This window comes from Balaenoptera borealis (genome assembly GCF_965194805.1).
Source record: "Balaenoptera borealis genome assembly, chromosome: 4".
In the NCBI taxonomy this organism is placed as follows: Eukaryota; Metazoa; Chordata; class Mammalia; order Artiodactyla; family Balaenopteridae; genus Balaenoptera; species Balaenoptera borealis.
The window spans coordinates 54,956,702-54,978,293 of record NC_138861.1 but is presented as its reverse complement, the minus strand read 5'-3'; the positions used below and the strand labels follow the sequence as shown (position 1 = coordinate 54,978,293).

Below are 21,592 nucleotides of genomic sequence, written 5' to 3'. Positions count from 1 at the left end.
ATACATCTGTTAGGTGCCGCGCATCCTCAGCTCCGCTTTGCTTTCGTATCTCAACACATTGTTTGCTCCAGTCCTGGTGCCAGGGTGGAAGGGAGCCATCCCGCCCGTCCCCGCTCTGGGATTGGCAGCGAATGAATGATTGGCAGCGGGCATCTCTGTCAGGGCTTTGGCATGCTGCAGAGTAGAAGCCCTGTGCTAATGAATGTCATCTACACCTACCAGATGTGCCACTGGGTGACATGCCAGATCTTTTACATAATGCCATTCTGCCGGACAGGAGACAGCTGGGGCGGGGGTGGGGGGGTCTTTTAATGCCTTGAGGTGGGAGTGGGTATACTTTTTCTTTTAATCCAGACTTCCCGCCACCACCCATACACCCAATCAGTTCCCCCTACACTGAGCTAAAACCTATGGCTGAGGGCATCTCCCTCAGAGATAGCCCCGAAGCTGGAGAGCTTGAGTCCATCTGACCCTGGAGAGCTTCAGTCCGTTTGACCGGCTCCCTCGGCTCTCTCCCACACTCATCACCTTTCCCCTTCCATGAGTTTGCTCCCCGCCACCATCTAAATTTAGGAAAGGGGAATTTTTTTTTTAAGTTAAAGATATAAAAACATTGGAGGGTCTGAAATGAAAAAAGGAGAGGGGAGAAAAGACACACCCTATCCTCTCCTTCCCTACGCTAAAAGTACAAGGATGAGCTCCCCTCACCCCACCCCCTTCCTTTTCTACCTTCCACCGGAAACTAGATGGTATTTATCCCCAGGGGTGATATCCTGTCAGTGTCTGTCCCACTTTCCGGCTTAAGTAGTTGTCTGAAGTAACGTGGAGGTGTCCAAAAATCCATGCCGTGTGGAGAGGACTGTTTCCTGGAGTGGGATGGACAAGGTGGGAGGGAAGGGAAATGAGAAAACCACTTCTGATGGACAGCGGGTATGTGCGCGTCGAGGAGTGTTTTGGTTCCCCCACCCCGGCCCGCACACACACACACAGCTCTCCACCCGCCAAGGCGAAATAGCTGGTAGGAGGATGGACTGCCACGCGGGTCCCCCGCTCTTCCTGTTAGACCTGCCGGTCAGTACTGCCCCGGAATTCCGGGCGCTTGAAAGGGGCAGACTTCTGCCTCCTCCCCAGGGGCCATACCTCCTCACGCACACTTTCCCACCACAGCCCCAGGCATCCGCTCCCACGCTCGGACCCTGGCCCCTTGCGCGCCTCGGGCCGAGCCGCCAGGCCCCTTCCCGTGCACCCGCACCTCCGCCCGCTGCCGAGGCTCCAGATGGCGGCTCCTCGCGCTCGGCTCGCGGCCCCTAGACGCCGCCCGGCAGCAGCCGGCGGTCGCTCCCTCCCTCCCAGCTGCTGCGGCTGAGACCTCGACCGCTCCGCGAGGAGGGCGGGATGCTCCGCCAGCTCGGAATGGTGCAGGAGCCGGGCCGCTGAGGGGCGCGCAGGAGCCGCGCCCGCGGGGAAGGAGTCCTGCAGGCCCCAGGTGAGGAGAGCGCGGGGGAGGGTGCGGGGTGGGGGAGCCTGCCCGCCGCCTCAGCACCCTCACACCCGCCACCGTCTCCCGACCTTCCTCCCGGCACCACCTCCACGTCCCCGGCGCCGGGGGCCGAGCAGGCGCGGGATCCGAGCACCCGCTGGACCGCCGGGAGCGCCGCCCAGCCGCCAGGAGGGGGCGCCCAGCACCCCGGAGACCGGGCCCGAGGGCGGGCTCCGCCTGGGCATCCCGCCCCAGCGCAGTGGAAGGCTGTCCGGGCTGGAAAGGTGCCCCCTCCTGCCGGAGAGCGGTAATGCCCACCAGCTGCGACCACCCCCTTCCCCATTTTCTCCGCTCTCCTCCCTCTGCTCTTCTCTCTCGCTTCCTATTTGCCTCTCTTTTTCTCTTGCTTGCCAGGTTCCCTTCTTTCTCTCGGCCTGCCCCCTTGCATCCTGGACCTTTCTTCTCCTTCCCTCGTCCCTCCAACCGCGCGGTCAGGGTTTGTCCGCCCGCTGGGGCGGTGGGAAGGGGGATGTATTTCGTGCCTAGGCTCTGGCTCGTCTCCACGGGTGCCTCCCGGGTTCCCCCGAAAGCAGCTCTGAGAGTGGTGGCTCGTGGGACTGAGGTTACTCTCTTCCTGGCCTGGGCCCGGCGACTCTTTCACTGGGGGGGAGGGGGCTGCGTTTGGGAGCAGCGCTTCCCCGGAACGCGGAGCTAGGAATTCCCTTTACTGGAGAGATGTATGAAGTTCAGCGGCCTGGTACTGAGCACCCTTCTCCCATCCCAGAGTCAGGACACTTCGAGGGCATTATTCCTTACACAGACCCCTATAAGACCTAAAGTCCGCCTCCCCGGACAGTCCTCACTGCGGTCCTCCGTAGCAGTTGTGCTGGGATGGGGTGGAGGGAGGAAGGCGCTAAAAGGCCACGGCGCCTGGCGTCGCGCGCCCATCTGATGTCCCCTCTAATCCCCCAGTGCTCTGGCGCGTGCCCACAGACCCTCCGCTCGTCCCTGCTCTCGGTCGTCGGGCATTAGACCCCCGAGAGCACGTTCCGTAAGCTCCCAGTACAAATCCCCTCGGAAACATTAATCACAACCACCAGAGAATGCAAAATGTGTGCCGTGCCGTGTCTGCCTTTTAATCCCGAACGTAATTCTGGAAAGCAGCCTCAGACAGGGGCTCTATTAATCCCTTACACGAGCAAATGCAATCTCTGACCTACTAGACTTGTTTTCCTGCAATTTCACGAAGAGTTAGCCTCGCTAGAGGAATATTCAAAGAGAAGGAAAACCGTGAGAGACTTGAGACGCGGCGCAGTGTCGCAATAATGGGGTGCATTTCAGTCAAAAGGCGCTCCGGCTGTGGAGTGGGATCGCCGGCCAGGAGTCCTGAAATTCCGCAGGGGCGGCTGCGGAGTGTGTGTGTGTGTGTGTGTGTGTGTGTGTGTGTGTGTGTGTTGGGGGGTGAGAGGGGTGGGGTAGAGTTAGGTAGGCGGCAGGCGCCTAGGGAGGTTGGACCCCCGAGAGGAAACCCAGTTCTCTTTCCTCCGAAGGCTTCGGACACAAGTGACCTCATTTGGGGCTGTCCCGTTGCGACGGCGTTAGGGCAGGCAGAGGGGTCAGCTCGCAAGACGGAGGGGTCAGGGTTTCACCCTCTGAGGCCTGTTCCTCGCACTTGAGATTTCACTATCCACTCTCCTGCAGTTCAATCAATCATGTTCCCCTTCTCCATTTTATTCAAAACCGTCTACCAGTTCCCTCATAATCGTAATTTGCACCATTGCCTTTTATCTTTGATTAATTAGGAAATCGAAAAAGATAATGGAGGGTCGGGCCAATAAATTAGCCTTAGGAGCCGACTGACGGACGTCTGGGGCTGCTGTGTGGGTGGGCGCTGTCCGCAGAGGCTGATGGGGGCTGCCGCCGGCCGGGCAGAAAGGGGTTAAGTAAAAGCGCGCGGTGCCTGTAGAGTGGAGAGATCCGCTCTGAGACAAACCCAGTGGCTGCAAGCAAAGACTTCTCCCTTATTCAGTGGAGAGTCTCCAGTGATTTTTAGCTTTTCCTGTTTGGGTCTAGAAACGGAGAGAGGAGAGGGCTGGGGTAGGGTGAGGGCGGGACTCCTGTTTCTTCCAAAGAGGCCTCCCTTCTAGCGGATGAACAGGTTTAAAGCTTGGTGTCTTTAAGCTGGGGTCTATTTCTTCCGGGAATATAAAGTTATATTTACTTTTGCACCCTTTCCTTCCCTCTCCACTTGCCTACTAGTCTGAAGGAGGGTGGGAGGAAGGGAAAAAGGAAGAGAGGGAGACAGAGAGAGCGATTGAGAGATTCTGCTATTATGATCAAATCAGTAACTCCCTGGCCCAAGAGGAAAGCTCGTGGAGTTGTTCCCTGCCCATGCCGAGGCGCCAGGCGGGTTCCAGATTCTTCTTTTCGCCCTCCGCGAAATCAATCACGCCTCCCAGACGGCTGAAGGAGAGCACTCACTCTGCCACTCTTCACAGCTTCGCCCCAGCCTCTTTAGCTTCCAATTGAAAACCAATTAAAGGTTTCTATAAATCTGTTAGTTCCCCTTTTATCTGGAGACCCCTGATGCATGCGATATTGCCCTTTAGATGCCTCTTCCGTGTTTTGTTTTACAATTGTTGTATCAATATAATGCGGCCTTTCTTCTCCTGTCTCTATAGATACAGATACACAAGGAAAACCAAAGCTATTCAGTCTCCTCATTTGTCCAGCAGCCTAACAGTGGTGCCCTTTCTCTGCTCTGCTTTCCCTGCTTCAGGAGCAGCAGTTATGGTAGAAGCAGATGGCTACTGATTGGGGGAGCTTTGTGGCTCTAATACTGAATACTTTATGGAAAAGGACTTTATCATGCTTCGTTGGGCAGAGGAACAAGGGGATGAGATTTATGGCCAGGAAAAATAAATCTTTTCCAAGTTGCAGCTCCTTCTCACCAGTTGTTGCCTTTGCCCTGGGTGGGGGGCGGGGGGGCGGGTGTTGAAACACTGAGGACTTGGTTTTATTTCATTTCATTCTCCTTTCTGCTAACACAGTTTTAGTCAGGGTCTGAGAGGAGAGCAGAAGAAGAGCCAGAAGTTTTTAAAATACCTTAGATTGCTGTTGCTGCATCAGTATTCTCTGCCCTCAGGAATAAAGCAGAAGGACATGGTCTTGAATGCTGTTTGGGGCCATGTTTCCCCCAATGTCCCGTTAGTTCCTGGTAAAACATCATCCTCCATGATCCTATTATCTATGGAAAACAAAAAAGCATGTTAGTGCTGCCATCTGAAAAATCAGAAGACACTGGTGTTGAAGGAGTGGGGCAGTGATGAGGCATATGGTGATGCACGTATGCTCCCCTTCTTTGAAAGGCTCTGAGCTCTAAGGATGATTAAGGGATGTCTGTGAATGTGAGCTCCTGGACTCTTAATTGAATTTTCAAGCTTTGGGGAATATACAGATCCCAACCCTCCACTAAAGGCCTAATTCACCCCAAGATAATTCACCCCTGTGTCTTCCCCTCCCAGAAGCCAAGACATAATGTCACACAGAAATGCTCGTAACATGGCTACGGGCAGCCAGGTGCAGAGAGATGGAAGACAACCCCAATTCTGGGTCCTCCATTCCATTTCAGACAGACTCCTTGTCTCATGAATATCTGAAGTGCCGTTTTTTTACTCAAGAAACATTTGTTGAGCATCTTCCATGTTCTAAGTTCCTTTTCCCTGCCTTTCTTATTCTTTTACCTTGACCCTAGAAACTGAAGAGGAAAGGCCAAGAAGGAAAGGCATGTGGCTTTCAGAAGTGTCACCTACCTTACTGACACAAGCTGCTTCTTCCCAATTCTGTGTGCACCACCACCCACACAGCAACATGCACCTTTGCATTTTGCTTCTCTCTGAAGAGGATAAAAAGATTAGGAGAGCTAAGATTTTAAAATTATGTTTACTCAGCATTTCAAAGTAGCAGACACTGAGGTGCTTTAATTAACTGTTTAGGCTCTTACTATGTGCTAGACTAAATGCTCCCATAGGCTTATTGCATTTAATTCTTATGACCCTTTGAGTTAAGTATTATTAACGCTAGCTCACAGATCCCCTTCCTTCACAGGAAATAGAAGAACAGAGAAGTTAAACCAAGCAAGTGGTCCAGCTGGGTTCTGAACCCAGGCTTGCTTTTACAATATTCATAGCCACCCTATGAGACAAATGGTGTTTTTGCTCTTCTCCAAATAAGGAAACTAAAGCTCAGAGAGATTAGGTGATTTGCTCAAAGACACACAGCTAGTAGACTGCAGACCTGGGGTTCAAACGTAAGCGTTCAGGATCCCAAACTTTGACCTCTTAACCACTGGTTCCAGGGCCCTTCAGAAGAAAGAGCCCACACTGACCTCTGTTGCCTGTCCCTGCCCGGGCAAGAGGTTTCGCAGAGCGTGAGACTGTAGGCCGGGGGCAAACGGACCGCGCCTGCTCAGGGCTGCGGCTGCGCGGAGCCGGCGGGGCCCGGGGAGAAGGCTCTGCCCGGCAGCGCCGCCCCAGAGACTGGGCTCCGTCGGCCGTGCGGCCCACAAGGCCCCGCGCAGACCGCGTGCGGGCGTCTGGGGCGGGGCCGGGGCGGGGCCGCGAGGCTGAGGTCCCGGCGGCAACGCCCGGGCCCGCAGCGCTCCCCAGGCTAGCGTGTGCAGGGGAGGTCGAGGGATGCCCACCCTGCCTCCGGGCCCGCCTGCTCCCGAGCCCCGCAGCTGAGCCCCGGCCTTTGGAGGGAGAAGAAGGGCCGCGCCGCTCCGAGGCCCTGAGCCCTGGTGGGAGCGGGCGTCCCAAGCTTCAGGTTTCTGGCCGCGGCACTTGAGCCAATCAGCGATGCGTTCACAGGCTACTCACCCCACCGGGTCGTAGTGCCCGGACTTCCCCGCGTTTCTAACTTGCGCCGCTGCCAGGTCTAAAGAAAGGACTCACGGCCGGGATGAGGGAGGGAAGAAGTCCAATCTCCCAGCCTCCCGGCCGAAAACTGCGCGCTCTTCCGTAAAGTCTGTTCGGGCCCTTCCTGTGGCCGTAGAAGGGATTCCTGAACACCTGGACACATTCCTCCCGCCTGCTTATTTTATCCTCCAGTACCTCCTTCCGGTGTTCCTAGAAGCATCGAGAAATCCTCAGCCTTCACTGAGTGGCTTTGAAGGCGGGTGTACAATACGATTTCTGAAAAGGAAGCTGAGGCGGTGTTACTAACAGTAACAGTAGCCAGCACTGAAATCGGTATTTACTGTGTGTCAGGCAGTGTTCTCTGCGCTTGCTAAATACCAACTCGGCCCTCACGGTAACTTCATGAAAGGAGTTGCCTTGATTACCCTCGGTTCACAGAGGAAGGCCTGAAGCACGGACAGGTTAAATTACCTGCCAAGCGTCACGGGCCGGGATTCGAACACAGGTAGCTGCCCTGATGGAGTTGCGGCCTAAACCTGAGTTGTTGGTCGTGCTTGGGTCAGTTCCCTAAACGTCTGAGAATGTTCCTTAATGAAAGCATTGAGACCTCTCTGGGATGGCCAAGGCTGAAATGAAACTAACCCCGGCTCTTGGAAGTAATCCCTTACCATCTGCTCAGCACCTGGCTTTCAAAAGCGCGCTCGCCCTCGTTCCCTCACCAAGTCCTTACCGCGACCCGGGAGGCAGCTCTTGCCAGCCTTAGCCTGCCCGAGGAGGAAATCCAAGGCTGGGAGAGGTCACTGGCAGCCCAGCTAGTGAGACATCAGAACACAGACACCGTGCCCTGGGAAAAGGGGGCGGGGGAGGGGGGCGACGGCCGAGGACCGCGCAGGGGGCTGGGCGGGGGGAGGTGGAGGGAGGGAGCTGGTGTATGCAAAAGCCCAGCGCTCGGGAAGCCTTTCCACACGGAAAGCAGTCGCTTAGCAGGAGGCCAGAGTTGGCACTAATTCCGTGGGGGCGGTAGGATGTTGGAGACCACGGAAAACTTGGAGGAGAGGAGCTTAACTCCACTTCCTCCCAGCTTAGTCCAGGGCGTGTCTGTCGCGCGCTGAGAGCGCTGCGTGGCTTCTTCTTGCTCCACGTTCCTGGTTTGCTAGCGCTGCTTCTAAAAGAGTAACCCTCCGCTGAAGGCTTGTTTGGTTCCGCCCAGGTCCTGTCCAGTGTCACTCCTTGGTGACTCATCCCAAATGTAGTGGGAGTGTTGTCTGCCCTTTGTGATACTGTCCGGGTAATGCCCTCCCTGGGTCTCTCGCAGGGAGACCTCCTTAGCCCACATCTAAGCCCATCTCTGTCATTTGGCCTTCTCTGTACTCTTAGCTCTACTGAGACATAGACTCAGGAGATCCAGACATCAGGAATGGTCTGCGACTAGCAAGCACTTCCCTGCCTTGCTCTGAGGCCCAAACTCAGCTGTCAGTGATTTTAGGGATAGAAGAACTAATTCAGTCCCCCCAGGTAAGAAATGGAACCGGCCACACTCTCAGAGCATTGACTTTCCCCAGGACATTTTCCCAAGTTCAGAGGATCCCTGGAAACGTTGACTTCCTAGTGCCTCAGGTAAACTGACTCTAGCAAGTAGATAATGCTATGAGGCATCTGATCACATACACAAGGTACTTGTTACTAAAATCATATGTATAAAATATATTCTTTAGAACTCTATTGTTTTGCTTCTCCAAGACCAATTACTCTACTATATGACTTCACACATTTTCTCAAAACCATCTTACATGAAAACATGCAACAAGGAGAAATGACTGCTTTGTAGACATGCAGCCAAGAAAAATATCTCTCTGTAATACACACACACACACACACACACACACACACACACACACACACACAACCATGTCTGATCAGGTATAAAATTGTTCAAACCTAAATTGAATTCTAGGCCTTCAGGAAACTGAACATTCAGGTCTTTAAAGTCAATATGTGTATTCTTCTTAGGATTTTGTGAATGATTTGTTTGACAATTCTGGATATTATTTATTTTTAAAATATGGATTTTCTTTAAAACTTTAGAAGACATTATTAATTATATCTTAGTTACCTTTATATTACATCACCAGAAGACTAGCAAATCAATGTGGGATTTGGCTTTCCAATAAGTAGGTACAAGAGAACAAATATAAGTTTCAATCCCCCTGCCTATTATTTTTGCCACTTTGTAATGTATATACAATATTGTTTATAGTACTGTTGCTATTACTGTTGCTTGTGACAAACTGATCTTTGAATTCCTTAAGAGACCACTTCTCCAAGTATTAGAATTGAAGAAAACCTACTCTGGTAGTTTTTTAGTGCTTATGCAAATCTGTTAAAAGCTATAGGCCTTCCATATAATATTTGGGAAGACATTCCCCATTGATGCTAGATTAATACCCCTGGATTAAATCATGGAATACCTGCAATTAATTTGAATTGAAATCGTAAAAGATAATTTTCACTCAATCCAATTTGCAAGATGACCAGGAAGCAGTTTGGGTATGAGAACATAGTTTGTGGAAAAAAATGAAACTATTTCCAAGGCTCTAACAAAGAAATGTGAATCATCACTGTTGTGGTCACTGATTGATATCTACTCCTCCAAGCCTTTTCATTCCTTTTCTTTTTTGCCTCTCTTTTCCTTAGAGAAAATCAGATGTCTCTGTCCTCAGGCTTCAGGAAAGTATGCCATGGACAGATTCTGAGCTAGAAAGTCCCGGGCATGTGTGCATTCTGAGTAGGCCCCCTTCCCAGGAGGGAGTGCTGCTCATTCCCCCAGCAGCCCAATTTACAATCTAAGTCCATACTTTTGAGGGCTAGCTTCGACCAGGTTCCAGGGAGTCAAATCTGCCTAGTATGAACCCACTGTTTCAATAAGCACCTCTCTTTTAACACAGGAATTGCACACAGCCTAAAATAAAGAGGAAAAGAGGTGGAACTCAGGTACCACTGAGTGTTGGGATAATGTCCCTTCTCCTGGCTGTGTAAAGAAATTTGATGTAGAGCCTCTCAACTTGGTGACATTCCTAAGACCTAGAGTCAGTCTTCTCAAAATCTGATGTTCCCTCCAATTTGAGACTGCTAGACACCCCCTTGGTCCCCTGTCTGCCTGGAAAGTCTGGCCCAGAGAGTGAGGCGGCTCAGAGGGGCTGACTATGCCCTGTCCACATTTCCTTCCTCCTACCCTACTCCTCCTACTAAGATACGTTCAAGGGCTGTGTGTATGATTCTGGGAAGGACTTTGTAACTTGAATATTTGACAGAAAATTCCTTGCTAGACCTCTAGATATTCATCTGGGGAGGGGTATAAAATCTGGGAGAATCCAGGGGGTCAGGATGCTGCATATTAGATCTGGTTCACAGGTTACATACACATAGGTGAGCATGAGACATTGGTTTCAGATCTGTAGTAGTTGCCTTCAGTATTACCACAGTTTGCTTGCCCTGCTGGAAGTCATTCTCAGAAGCCATTAAGCCAGCTGACTACAACTTAGATCCAGGAGAGAAAATGAATTACACAAAGCTCTCAAAGGCTATTCAGCTTGAAGCTGAACTCCAACAAAAGGAAGGGCAAGTGGAACTTGAGATCCCTCAGAGAGAAGGTTTTAAACTTGAGAAATGTAGGTTATAACTAGAATGATGATAGCTTTAGTAGCAGCAGGATGAAGAACAGTTACCATTTATTGAGAAAGAGGAAAAGCTGAAAAGAGAAAAATGTAAGTCAGGAATAATGATCCCTGCAGTTGGAAGCCTGGAGTCCCTCCTCACAGGCTACAAAATTATCCATCCTTTGAGTCTCTGGCTGTCCAAGAATGAGCCTGGGAAGCCATTTATGACCTATTGAACCAACTGTAACTCTTGGTGAGGAACGGACCCATACTGAAATTGCCATGAATACTTATAAAAAACAAAGTGCCCCCTCCCCATCCCTGTAAACCATTATCCAGCTCAGTAAGTCTGCCTCTTCTCGCATCTAAGTTATCCCTTAGAAAGTTCCTTACCCTCCTTGGTGAGGCTAGGGCAATGCAACACCCCTCCATGAAGTTCCTTTCTCTGCCTCCCCCAATCTCCTCATAGCCCCTTCCAGAGACCTCCCTGTAGGAAATTCATAAGTTTAGGAAAAAGTCTCCACCATCTATCTGCTTCTTTGGCATCCTCTTGTCTTCCAATGTGTAAATATATATAATATTATATACATTTTTTTTTTTTAGACTGAGACTTTGCTGGTGTAGTGCTTTGGTGATACGATTAGAGGGGGATGAGCCAGGACCTAGAAAGTGATAGAGAAAGAAAAATAATGTGTTTTCATTCTTATAAAGTAATAATCCTTCTGAGTGAGTTATTCGTAGAGACTTTACCTGCTTCCTATTACAGAAGTTGAGATATTTGGGGCCCCCTTTCTCTACCCTGGGAGGAGAAATGACATTTCCATTCTAATGCTCTCAAGAATCAGATTTCCTTTCTTACCCTTTCTCCACCCTCTCACTTAGGTCATAAAAGGCACCACCTCGGGAATCATTCATCAACCTCTCTCTAGCCTTCTCTTCTAAAACAATACTGCAGTTGTCTACACATGTATTTTTTGCCATAACTGCAAGAAGCCTTGTTAAAGTGGGGCAAGGCAAAAATACCTTCACTCTTCATAGTCATCCCTCTAATATTTAATTGGAAATAAAATCCCAGGGAAGAGAGCTCCAAATATATGCATAAACCCATTGTTCCATGTGAATTATATAATACTATTGACCGAGATGCATCTTTATAGTATTGTTTTAGGCTGAATAAATGCCTCAACTCTTCATTTAGTACCAGTGAATTCCAGTAAGAAATAATGCAGAATGATTTCAAAGTGGCTTATGCACCATTTTAGCCCATAAATTTCTAAAAAAAAAATAAAAGTAATCTGTAGATTTTATTAACCTCCAATTAACAATTTTCATTTAGACCATTTATATCACCTAGCGAAATGTGTATCACTTAAAGTACTGGGAAACCCTCAAAGTAGGAATTTCAAACTTACTCTTACCTGTATTTGTGGGTTTGTGGTTGTTGTGTGAATCATTTAATACATAAGACAAAGAGTTGGTTGGATTCATAAAATGTAGGAAATTTTTTTATCTGGGGATTTATATCTAAAATCAGCAGCGGAAATCTAATTAGGGGGCAGGTAAGTGAAACTAAGAGGAAATATCATCTGATGGCCAGATTCTCAATACATCTCTCTCCTCTTTGATATATAGAATCTTAGTTATTTTCTAGCTTGAGATTTGGAAAGTCAAGCTCCCTCACCCCCAATTTAAGTACCAGAAACATCTGTTATTTTATACAAATTGGAGTCTAGGTTTCAGTACCTCAAAGGAGACATAGTCTAAGTGCCCTTTATATTTAAGAAAGGAAAGGCCAGGGAAAAGAAAAGTGCCTGCCATTTAGATTTTAAGGTTTTCCAGAATGCTTATATTCTGGGCTGGATGCTTTTAAATTTACAATATGTAAGAGGATTTTTATAAAGTGTCTATGCATGGACTGATGACTTTTCCTGGGAAAGGCAAACTTCCTATTCTCTTTTAAAAACAAAACCAAACAAACAAACAAAAAGCACAAGAAGGCCCTAAGGAGTGTTTTGTTCTACAGTTTAGGAATTAGGTTTGAAGACACAGCACTCCTCCCCCCCTGCCCACACACACGCCTTTGCTGTAGTTTCTAAGGGACCACAACCCTCTTATGGCTACTTCTGTATCTTAATTTGCTGTTGTTTACACCTGTGTGTCACCTGTCCTTTCTTTTTCCTTCTCTGAATTCACTTAAGTGAATTCTTCAACACTGCAAGTTATTTTTCAGATGTTTGAGGCAATTCTTTTGACATTTCTAATCCCATCACCCTTTCTTTAAACAAATGATGGGGGGGATGCATGTGTGTGAGTGAGATGGGGGGAGTAATGAATGGAGCATCCAGTTATAAGCCAATTGGTGGCTAAATACCTTGCAGATTCTTATATAGAGACATGTGAGAGCCCTCAGCATTAAGCTTTGGTCATTACATGAGTTGCCCTTGAGCAAACTATTCTAAAGTGTGCACATGTGCATAAGAGAAATGATATGTTAAGATGAAAGACAACTGTAGTTTGAGAACGTTTCTTTGAAAACTCAGTAGCTAACCTGAAAATTTAAGGGAGAATTCTTCCTTTACTTCCTAGTATATGGGTATTTTGCAACCCTTCTTTCTCCAAGTCCCAGCTTAATCCTAGACAACGGCTCTGTCTGATCAGAAGGATTCAGAACTTACGTGGGGGCCTGATGAAAAGAGAAGGGGAGGGAGAGAGAGAGACAGAAGGAGGGAGGGAGGCAGAGAGAGAGAAAGGAGAATTCAGTGGGAAATTCCTCGCACTTTTTTTTTTTTTTTTCCCTCCTCTGCAAAATCCTTTCCAAGCTTCCTTGTATGGCAGGTGCCAGCGAAGAAAGGCGCTCCGTGCCTGGTTGCCTGGGTTCCGGAGGGAGGTCTCTGAGCCACAGTAGCATCAGAGTAACACTGCACACACCTTTTCCTTTGAGGCTGCTCTTTGCCAACCCCCAATCCACTTACCTGATTTAAACACTGGCTAAAAACTAGGCTGTCTCCTCAAGTCGTGGGTCTGCTTTGTCCACTGTAGCGGCTACACGTCCGATCTATCCTAAAGCTAACTGATTGCCCTCTTCAATGTAAGTGGTGTTGTGGATGAGGCTGAAGGAGTGGGACTGTCTATACCACTCAAAGGTCTTTCTTCCCTTAGGAGCAGAGAGTTAAATGTCGAAAATGAACCCCGAGATCCCCCAGCGAAGATGTGTTGCGGGCCGCTGTTGAAGGAGTCAACTTTCAGGCTGTTAAAGACCTCAAGTCATTAGCATCAGCTGCTGCGCTAAAGGGGCCAGCCAGCGCCTCTAAGTGGCTTAGCGCACAAACGAGGCTCCCGAGACGGCGTCGGCCACTCCATCCACTCTTCCACCACCTGCTGGACGTGAAAAGCTCTCCGGAGCCCATCTCGGTAATAATTTGTACTTTAACTCACCCTTCCCACCGCAGGGGGGTCTTAGACTACCTTCCTCCCCGGCAAGGGACCCCCTTGGGGATTATGCAGAACGCGCCAGGCTGAAGGCGGAAGAGCCGGAAAAGCTGGAGTCCCGTAACCTGGGTTTTTTCCCACCAGTCCCCTCCTCACCCCTTCCCCCGCCCAGGTGAGTGTGTGCTGGGACCAAAAGACCCTTGTAAATCCCTTTCGGAGGTCTGGTGGCGTCCCTACTCCATCCCTCTTACCCATCTCCGTGTTCAAGGAAACACTGAGCCAAGTTCTCACCTAAGTGCACCCTTTCTGAATCTTGCTCGTGAGGGCTTGGTAGTGTGAGCGCTCCTGGAGAGAGCTGACGCCGGTTTATCACCCCCAGGCAACTAGCTGCTCGTGTCAGCCGCGGCTGGAGGGCCAGAGAATCCCTCGGGGCTAAACCGCAGCCCCCTTTCCCTTCACAGAACTCAGGCTCAGGCAATGCGCGCGGGATCCGTGCGCGCGCTGAGTGGCCAGCTGTCTGCCAGAGGTTCTCCAGGTGCCAAGCGAAACGGGAAAAGGCCCTCTCCAGGTCTTTCGGTGCTTCCCTTTCCGACCCCAAAACTGATCCCTCCCCTCCCCATCACCACCACCACTCTCAGAGGGCCGAGGCTTTAGGAGGAGGCGGGCCGGGCCGCGCTCGGAGAGGCGTTGCCACTTGGGGAAAGCGCTCGGGGCTGCGGGGCGCGGGCTGGCCGGAGAGAACATTTCCAGGCAGGCGGCGCCGCCGTAGGGAGCGCCCAGACCAGCAAAGAGTTAAAGGGAGGGGACGTGGGCTGTCACGCGTCATTGGGCAGATTATGTGCAGCAAACAAAAAGTGTGTGTCTGCGTGCCAGTCAGTCACTGCGTCGGGTCCATCTGTACAACTCTCTCTCTCTCACTCTCCCCTCATTTCTCTCTCCACGTCGCTCCGTCTCTCTCCTCTCTTTAGGCAGAACCTACAAGACAGCAACACCAACACCTCTTGACATGGACATACACTGATACAGTAGGCAAAAGAAACACTCGATTGCATCTCCCGGTTCCAGGTGGCCTTATTTGGGCGATTTGATCCTGACCTTATTCCTGGTAAGTCTATTTGCATTGATGGGAGAGGAGGATGGGAGGAAGGCAGGTTTGGTGGGGAGAGTGGAAAATTTTGTCCTCCGTCTTCTCATTATCCAGAAAGAGGGGGGGGGATAATTATTGACGGGATCTCTACTGCCAATAGGGTTATACAAAGGGAGGAGGGGTGGAGAGCCCTTTGGCGAAGAAGCCAGCGACTGGGGAGCGCGCGGCCGCCAGACAATGCCTGCCTACGGGGGAGGGCGAGCGGCCGGCGGCAGCGACGGCTTTCGGCGAGCCCAGCGGGCTCTGGGAGGATCCCCCCGGGCGTCTGAGAACCCGGGCTTAGAGGAGGATGCAGAACTGTGAAAGGTTAGGTGGCAAAGGCGACCGCGCGCGGGCGGCAGAGCCCAGGCTCTCGCCCAGCTGTATTGTGACCGACTCGAGGCTCGTGGCGGCCGCCGCGGCGACGCGAACCCCTATTAGCGCGGCGTAGCGAGGATCTTTTCACCGTATTGTTAGGTAGAACTGCATTTTAATGATTGGTCCCTGCTGTTGCCCGAAGTGACGGGGCGACCTCTCGGCACAATGAAACGCTTGTGTGAAAGAGACTTTTAAAAGGAAGAGAAAAATTGGAGCATAAAACGCTGAATTGAGGTAATTGAAAAGGAGAGAATAGGATTCCGTTGAAAAGGAGGTTCTGAGAGATTCTGAGGGATTTTTTAAAATGTATTTAAATTTGCAGTTGGAAATCAGAACGGCTACCTTGTGTTGGGTAAAATGCCCAGGGATAGATGCTGTAGCATAATAAAGTAAGTTTCTACTGTATGGATATTTTCTCTTATTCCTGCCTGGCATATACAGCCCGTACTTGACATTTAGGGGATGTAGCAGAGTGAATGGAAAAGAGGCTGACCAAAGTTTCATGCTCTGTTAGCTGGAAAGAAAAAAAAAATAAAAGCACTACCTTGTAATCACATTTGCAAGATTAATTGGTTAATAGACATTAAGATAAAAATGGACATGACTAATATTATTCCATGAAGAACAGCTTCTTAGGAAAAGAATTAGGTTTCCCTTTCCTGCTACTTAAATTGTACAAAATATGCTTAAATAACTGCCTATGCAGACGTTATTAGGGAAAAAAACCAACTTGGAGGAATCTTTTAATCAGTCAGAAAGAGTAAACAACGCAGTTAGTTTAAAGCCACTTTAAAATTTAAATATCTGTTTTGTTTGTTTGTTTAATGATAAGTCTTGTGGGGGGGGGGTGTCCAGTGGCAAAGAAAGGAAAATGTCTCCTTATGACAGCTTAATAATAGAGAAATCTCCATCGGGGCATCACTTTCTGAATTGCTGCGGATTAAACAGCTGGAGAGCCCACCGAGGTCTACTCAAGCGGGGCTGCCCTCTCTTGCCCAGAGAAGGTCCTATCTGGGGGAGAGAGCATTCACCAATCATTACACACACGGTATTTCAGACCGGGGACCCTTCAGTCCTGCCTTATACCTGCACACTTCATGAGGCACATGTGACTCTATCCACCCCCTTGTATAACAAGGTAACTGGGATTCACCCTCATCCATAAATAAGCTTGTCGAGAAAAAAATAATTACCTCTGCTTGCTGCTTTTAATTAAAGCCCTCGGAGGGACAGTGTTGGATTATGGTAATGAGCAGACACACGTCCCCTCTTGTAGGCTGCAGAGAAAGGTTAGCTGACATGGAATCAGTGGCCCTGACACTCTACTTGAAATGCATTCGCCATGCTCTGCTGTCTCCGCCTGCTCGCTAATGCTGCTCCCCTCTTTGGAAGAAAAAATAGAATAAAATCAGCTCCCCGGCGCCCAGTTCAATACCTAAGAGTAGAAGAGAGGAGCTTTTTCCCAAGGGTTAGAAGTTTCTCTCAGTCTGGAAAGTCTATAGGCTAGTAAAAAATCCTATTGTTCTCCCCTTCTTTCTCCCTCCCCCCATCCTGCCCCATCCTCCCCCAAGGTAATGAAAAAAGCGATCTTCTCTTTCCTAGCCCAGTTTTTCTTTCTCTCTAGCAATCAGTCTGCTCTGAGCTCCCCCATCACAATTTTTTTTTTTAATTTTTAAAGGAAAAGAAAGCACTCTTCGTTGGCATCTTTGTAACATGCCAGATTTAATCTGCCGTTGGCTTTATTTTTGAAATAAGAGCGATGCAAAAACCAGGCAAATTCAAGAAAAATCTGTCTAGTAGTCAAAACGTTCTGCCTGGATTCATAGAGGCAAAAGGAGTAATGTAACTCGCTTCAATTGTCCTGTGTATCTGTCTTCAGTGATGGAGGATTCGGGCATCCAGAGAGGCATCTGGGATGGAGATGCCAAAGCTGTCCAACAATGTCTGACAGATATTTTTACCAGCGTTTACACCACCTGCGACATCCCTGAGAATGCTATATTCGGTCCCTGCATCCTGAGCCATACTTCCCTGTACGACAGCATAGCTTTCATAGCTCTCAAGTCCACCGACAAGAGAACGGTCCCTTATATCTTCCGGGTAAGTCTTGGCTGATGCTGTGTAGGGTTATGAAGGTAATATCCTCTTGAAAATGGACTAAGAATCATTCTTATGACAAGCCGAGACAGGTTCTGAATGTAGAAAATGCAATGATACGTGCCATTCTATTTTACACACCAAAAATTAGAAAAGGAAAATTAAACTCAAAAGTATTGTCAACTGATTTTCCGAAATAAGTGACAAAATTTGATTTTGAATGCCAGATATGTCTAAATCAGTGCCTCAATTCTGGGCTTTCCTGGAGATGAACACCACTTCCTTAACATTTTGGGAGGTTTCACTAGGGTTGAGGCTATTTGCATACTAAGTACTTGCTGTAAGTACTTTTATTATAAATATTCGGTGCATTTGCCTTCCTATCCCAGAGGCCTCTTGTTCCCTGGAATATTACTCTTTCTGGTTAAGCTAGCTAGTGCCTAGAGTTTGTATTTAAATAAAAATGTTAATGTTTTGTCAATAAAACATCATTAAAGTCATATGTTTGAGTGTGAAAAGTCCTCTCACTTCCTATTCTTTCTTTACAAAGAACTATTAATTGTTTAAGCCAAAATTAGGAAGATGAGTGAATGTCACAGAATAATTTTTAAAGCCTAAGCCTTCTTTTTACTTCTAAAACAAAGAAAATTCCCCATACTTTTGCAACGTGGGATAATTTAGCAATCAATTCTCAAGAGGTTAACACTAATTTGAATTGTAAGAAGAAATTTGCTAATTGGGTGTTCAACCAATATATGACGACTTAAATAATCTACATAATTGATGCAGCTTTCTAGGAATGTTATCTTGCCTGCCGGCCACAAACATGAGGATGGATGTCAACTCGGGTCAAGTTTTTGGAAGTTTGACCTCAGATAATTCTTTGGGAAAGAATAACAGAGGAAATGGCCCTGGCTCCTGTGGCTTCATTCTCTCACAAGAGTCTGCCTCCCTCATCCCCTTCCTTCTTGCATTCTTTCTTTTTTCTAAACTGTAGGTAGACACCTCAGCGGCGAATGGTTCCTCAGAAGGTCTGATGTGGCTGCGTTTGGTCCAATCAGCCAGAGATAAAGAAGAGCAGAACCTTGAAGCCTACATAAAAAACGGACAGCTGTTTTACCGCTCTCTCCGCAGGATTGCCAAAGATGAGGAGTTACTAGTTTGGTACGGGAAAGAACTGACTGAGTTACTCTTGCTCTGCCCCTCTAGATCCCACAGCAAAATGAATGGTAGGTTGGCTCTCGACCTGCGTCTGGGCCCTTAGCTAGCGGGGGAGCGACGCAGGGAGCGGCGGGGCTCACTCTGGCGCCTCGGCGCGCCTTTCCTCCCTTGGAGTGCCTCAGAGAGAGCTTCTGAGATATAGTCCGGAATGAAGCTGGGGCAGCTAGGTGAGGATAGCTCGGGGCACGCTTGGCTTAATGACTGCACTCCCCCCAAATCAGGAGGGGAAGTTAGATCGGGTCTTTCACGATGCTCTATACTCAGTCACTCAGGCCCTGAGAGGCGAAGGTGGATTTGTGAAGGGGGTGATGGCAAACTGGCCTAGAGACGATGCTGAGTAATCATGTGGTGTGTGTGTGTGTGTGTGTGTGTGTGTGTGTGTGTGCGCGCGTGCGCGCGCTTGTGTGTATGTGGTGTTTGCTCACTAAGCAGGGTCGTCCCCTTACACATGCCTGGAATGCAGCCAACGTTTCCAGTTTGAGTTTCCCTATGTGGCGCATCTGCGCTTCCGCTGCCCCAAGAGACTTCACAGCGTTGATGTGAGCCCCCGAGAGGAGCAAGGCAGCGGCGTGGGCACCAAGGATCACGGGGGCGGCGGCGGCGGCAAAGACCAGCAGCCGCCGCAGCCACAGGAGACACCCTTGGGTCCCAGCCCCAAGTTCTGCAAAGCCGGCCCGGTCCACCACTACCCGGCCCCCTCCCCCGAGGGCGGTAACCCGCCTGCGGCTGGTGGCGGCGGCGGCGGCAGCAGCGCGAAGCCGTCCACGGACTTTCACAACCTGGCGCGGGAGCTGGAGAACTCCGGGGGAGCCAGCAGCTGCTCCCCAGTGCGGAGCCTCAGCGGCGGCAGCGACCACCAGGAGGCGGAGCTGAGTCCCGACGGCAATGCCGCGGGCGTGGGCAAAGGGAAGAGGAAATTCCCGGAGGAGGCGGCGGAGGGCGGCGGCGGCGGCGCCGGGCTGGTGGGGGGCCGGGGCCGCTTCGCCGAGCGGCCCCCGCCCGCCTCCAAGGAGGACCTGGTGTGCACGCCCCAACAGTACCGCGCCTCGGGCAGCTACTTCGGCCTGGAAGAGAACAGCCGCCTCTTCGCGCCGCCCAGCCCGGAGACAGGCGAGGCGAAGCGCAGCGCCTTCGTGGAGGTGAAGAAGGCGGCCCGAGCGGCCGGTGTGCAGGAGGAGGCGGCCGCCGACGGCGGGAGCACGGCCGCCGAGGAGCAGGACGCGGGCGGCGGCGGCTCCGCCACGCCCGTGGCCGCGTCGCCGGCCGGCTCCGAGAAGCTGCTGGCCCCGCGGCCCGGGGGAGCGCTGCCCGGCCGGCTGGAGGGCGGCAGCCCGGTGCGGGGCAGCGCCTTCACCTCTGTGCAGCAGCTGGGCGCGGGCGGCAACGGCGCAGGGGGTGGTGCAGGCGCTGGGGCCGCGGGCGGGGCGGGCGGCGGCCAGGGCGCCGCGTCGGACGAGCGCAAAAGCGCCTTCTCGCAGCCGGCGCGCTCCTTCTCTCAGCTGTCCCCGCTGGTGCTGGGCCAGAAGCTGAGCGCGCTCGAGCCCTGCCACCCCGGAGACGGTGTGGGCCCCACCAGACTGTACCCCGCCGCCTCCGATCCTCTGGCCGTGAAGCTCCAAGGAGCTGCGGACCTGAACGGAGGTTGCGGGTCCCTGCCGAGCGGCGGTGGCGGCGGCGGCGGCGGGCTGCCCAAACAGAGCCCTTTTCTCTACGCCACCGCCTTCTGGCCCAAGAGCTCCGCCGCCGCGGCGGCCGCGGCGGCTGCGGCCGCGGGGCCCCTGCAGTTGCAGCTGCCCTCGGCGCTCACGCTGCTGCCGCCCTCCTTCACCTCTCTGTGTCTGCCGGCGCAGAACTGGTGCGCCAAGTGCAATGCCTCCTTCCGCATGACCTCCGACCTGGTGTACCACATGAGGTCGCATCACAAAAAGGAGTACGCCATGGAGCCCTTGGTGAAGCGAAGACGGGAGGAGAAACTCAAGTGCCCCATCTGCAACGAGTCCTTCAGGGAGCGCCACCACCTCTCCAGGCACATGACCTCGCATAATTGACACGGAAAGGACTCCAGCTTTCCACGCGCGCACACGCACAGTCGAGCCCTGCAGGAGCAAACACACGAGGACATGCACCACCTCCTTGTGACCTGAAACATCGCACCCAGACACACACACACACACACACACACACTCACACACGTGCTCTGCCCCCAACCTTTACATCCAAGTGTTTACCCGTGACCTACACTACACACACACACACACACACACACACAAACACACACAAGAGACAAGATGGTGGATTTTTGATTGGGTGGGGTGTTTAAGAGGTTTTCTTTTGAATGCACGTATTTTCACTTTCCCCAAAACAAAGTACATTTTTTAAAATGTCATATATTGCAACATATTGATGCATTTGTCATACGTTTCTACTTAAATTATTAAGCACTTACGATTTAGATGGAATAATATGTAAGGGCAAAATTTATTTTAGATATAAAGTAAAGGAGGAGTGTGAGATGCTTTCTGCATTTCTTGATTACAGTTTGTGTTCCTACAAAAATAAGCAAAACAAATAAAAAGGGGGTCACCATTCAATTTAAGTTTCCAGGGGGAAGTGCATGTATCATGAAATGATTATGGACTTCAATGAAGAATGTTATCATTATGTAAATATGTATTTCCTTTTAATACAAAGTGTAATTTTGTGCCAGTGAAATGGAGTCTGAATAGTTATGTGTTTCTTTTATCCCTGGAAAGATTTATTAAACTTTATATAGATTATCTGGATATGTTGGATGCTTTGACAATAAATGACTATTTTCTTCAAAGCAATTATTGGGAAGGTGTTTTAAAATGTTTTTTGTAGCTAAGGGCTACACTCTGAGTAGATACCACATATTTTCATTGAGTGCCCGAAAAGAAGGGGAAGAAACTTCAGAACAGAGGAATGATAAACCCTACCCCACTTGCATTATTTACTCTAAGCCAGTTTTGAGCCTAAAAGTGAGAAGACAAAGTTTGATTATTATTTGGAAAATCTTTATCTGGAGAGTGTTGAGCTTCTTGATCAAAGGACCATTCATCTAAACAAAGATGCCTGCCATGAAGCTAACCTGTCCCTGGGATGTCATCATTCTTTTCAGCAGCAGGATAACTAGCATTTTCACAAGTGGCCAAAGACAAACAATTTTCAGACCTGGATCAGGGAGACCAGGTGAAAAGCCCACTTTAGGTTCTACTAGTGATGCTTACATGGAAGAGTATCTTGTGCTCTAGGACCCTTCAGCTTTCTG

The 21,592-nt window shown here is 50.2% G+C and overlaps 1 protein-coding gene across 7 annotated transcripts; it reads left to right on the top strand.

Moving 5' to 3' along the window:
• The first annotated feature begins 506 nt into the window (after positions 1-506).
• On the top strand, positions 507-21,086 carry PRDM8 (PR/SET domain 8). 7 transcript variants are annotated; one of them, XM_082389346.1, is made up of 6 exons: positions 507-1,486; positions 13,212-13,463; positions 14,454-14,586; positions 16,865-17,085; positions 18,080-18,311; positions 18,733-21,086. In XM_082389346.1, the coding sequence occupies exons 4-6, from the start codon at positions 16,867-16,869 to the stop codon at positions 20,349-20,351; spliced, it is 2,070 nt and encodes a 689-aa protein (XP_082245472.1). In that variant the 5' UTR covers positions 507-1,486; positions 13,212-13,463; positions 14,454-14,586; positions 16,865-16,866; the 3' UTR covers positions 20,352-21,086. The 7 variants fall into 7 exon arrangements, with proteins under 7 accessions (XP_082245472.1, XP_082245469.1, XP_082245471.1 ...); XM_082389343.1 differs by having other exon boundaries at positions 14,450-14,586; XM_082389345.1 differs by lacking the exon at positions 507-1,486 and adding an exon at positions 1,728-1,787 and having other exon boundaries at positions 14,450-14,586.
• Positions 21,087-21,592: the final 506 nt, after the last annotated feature.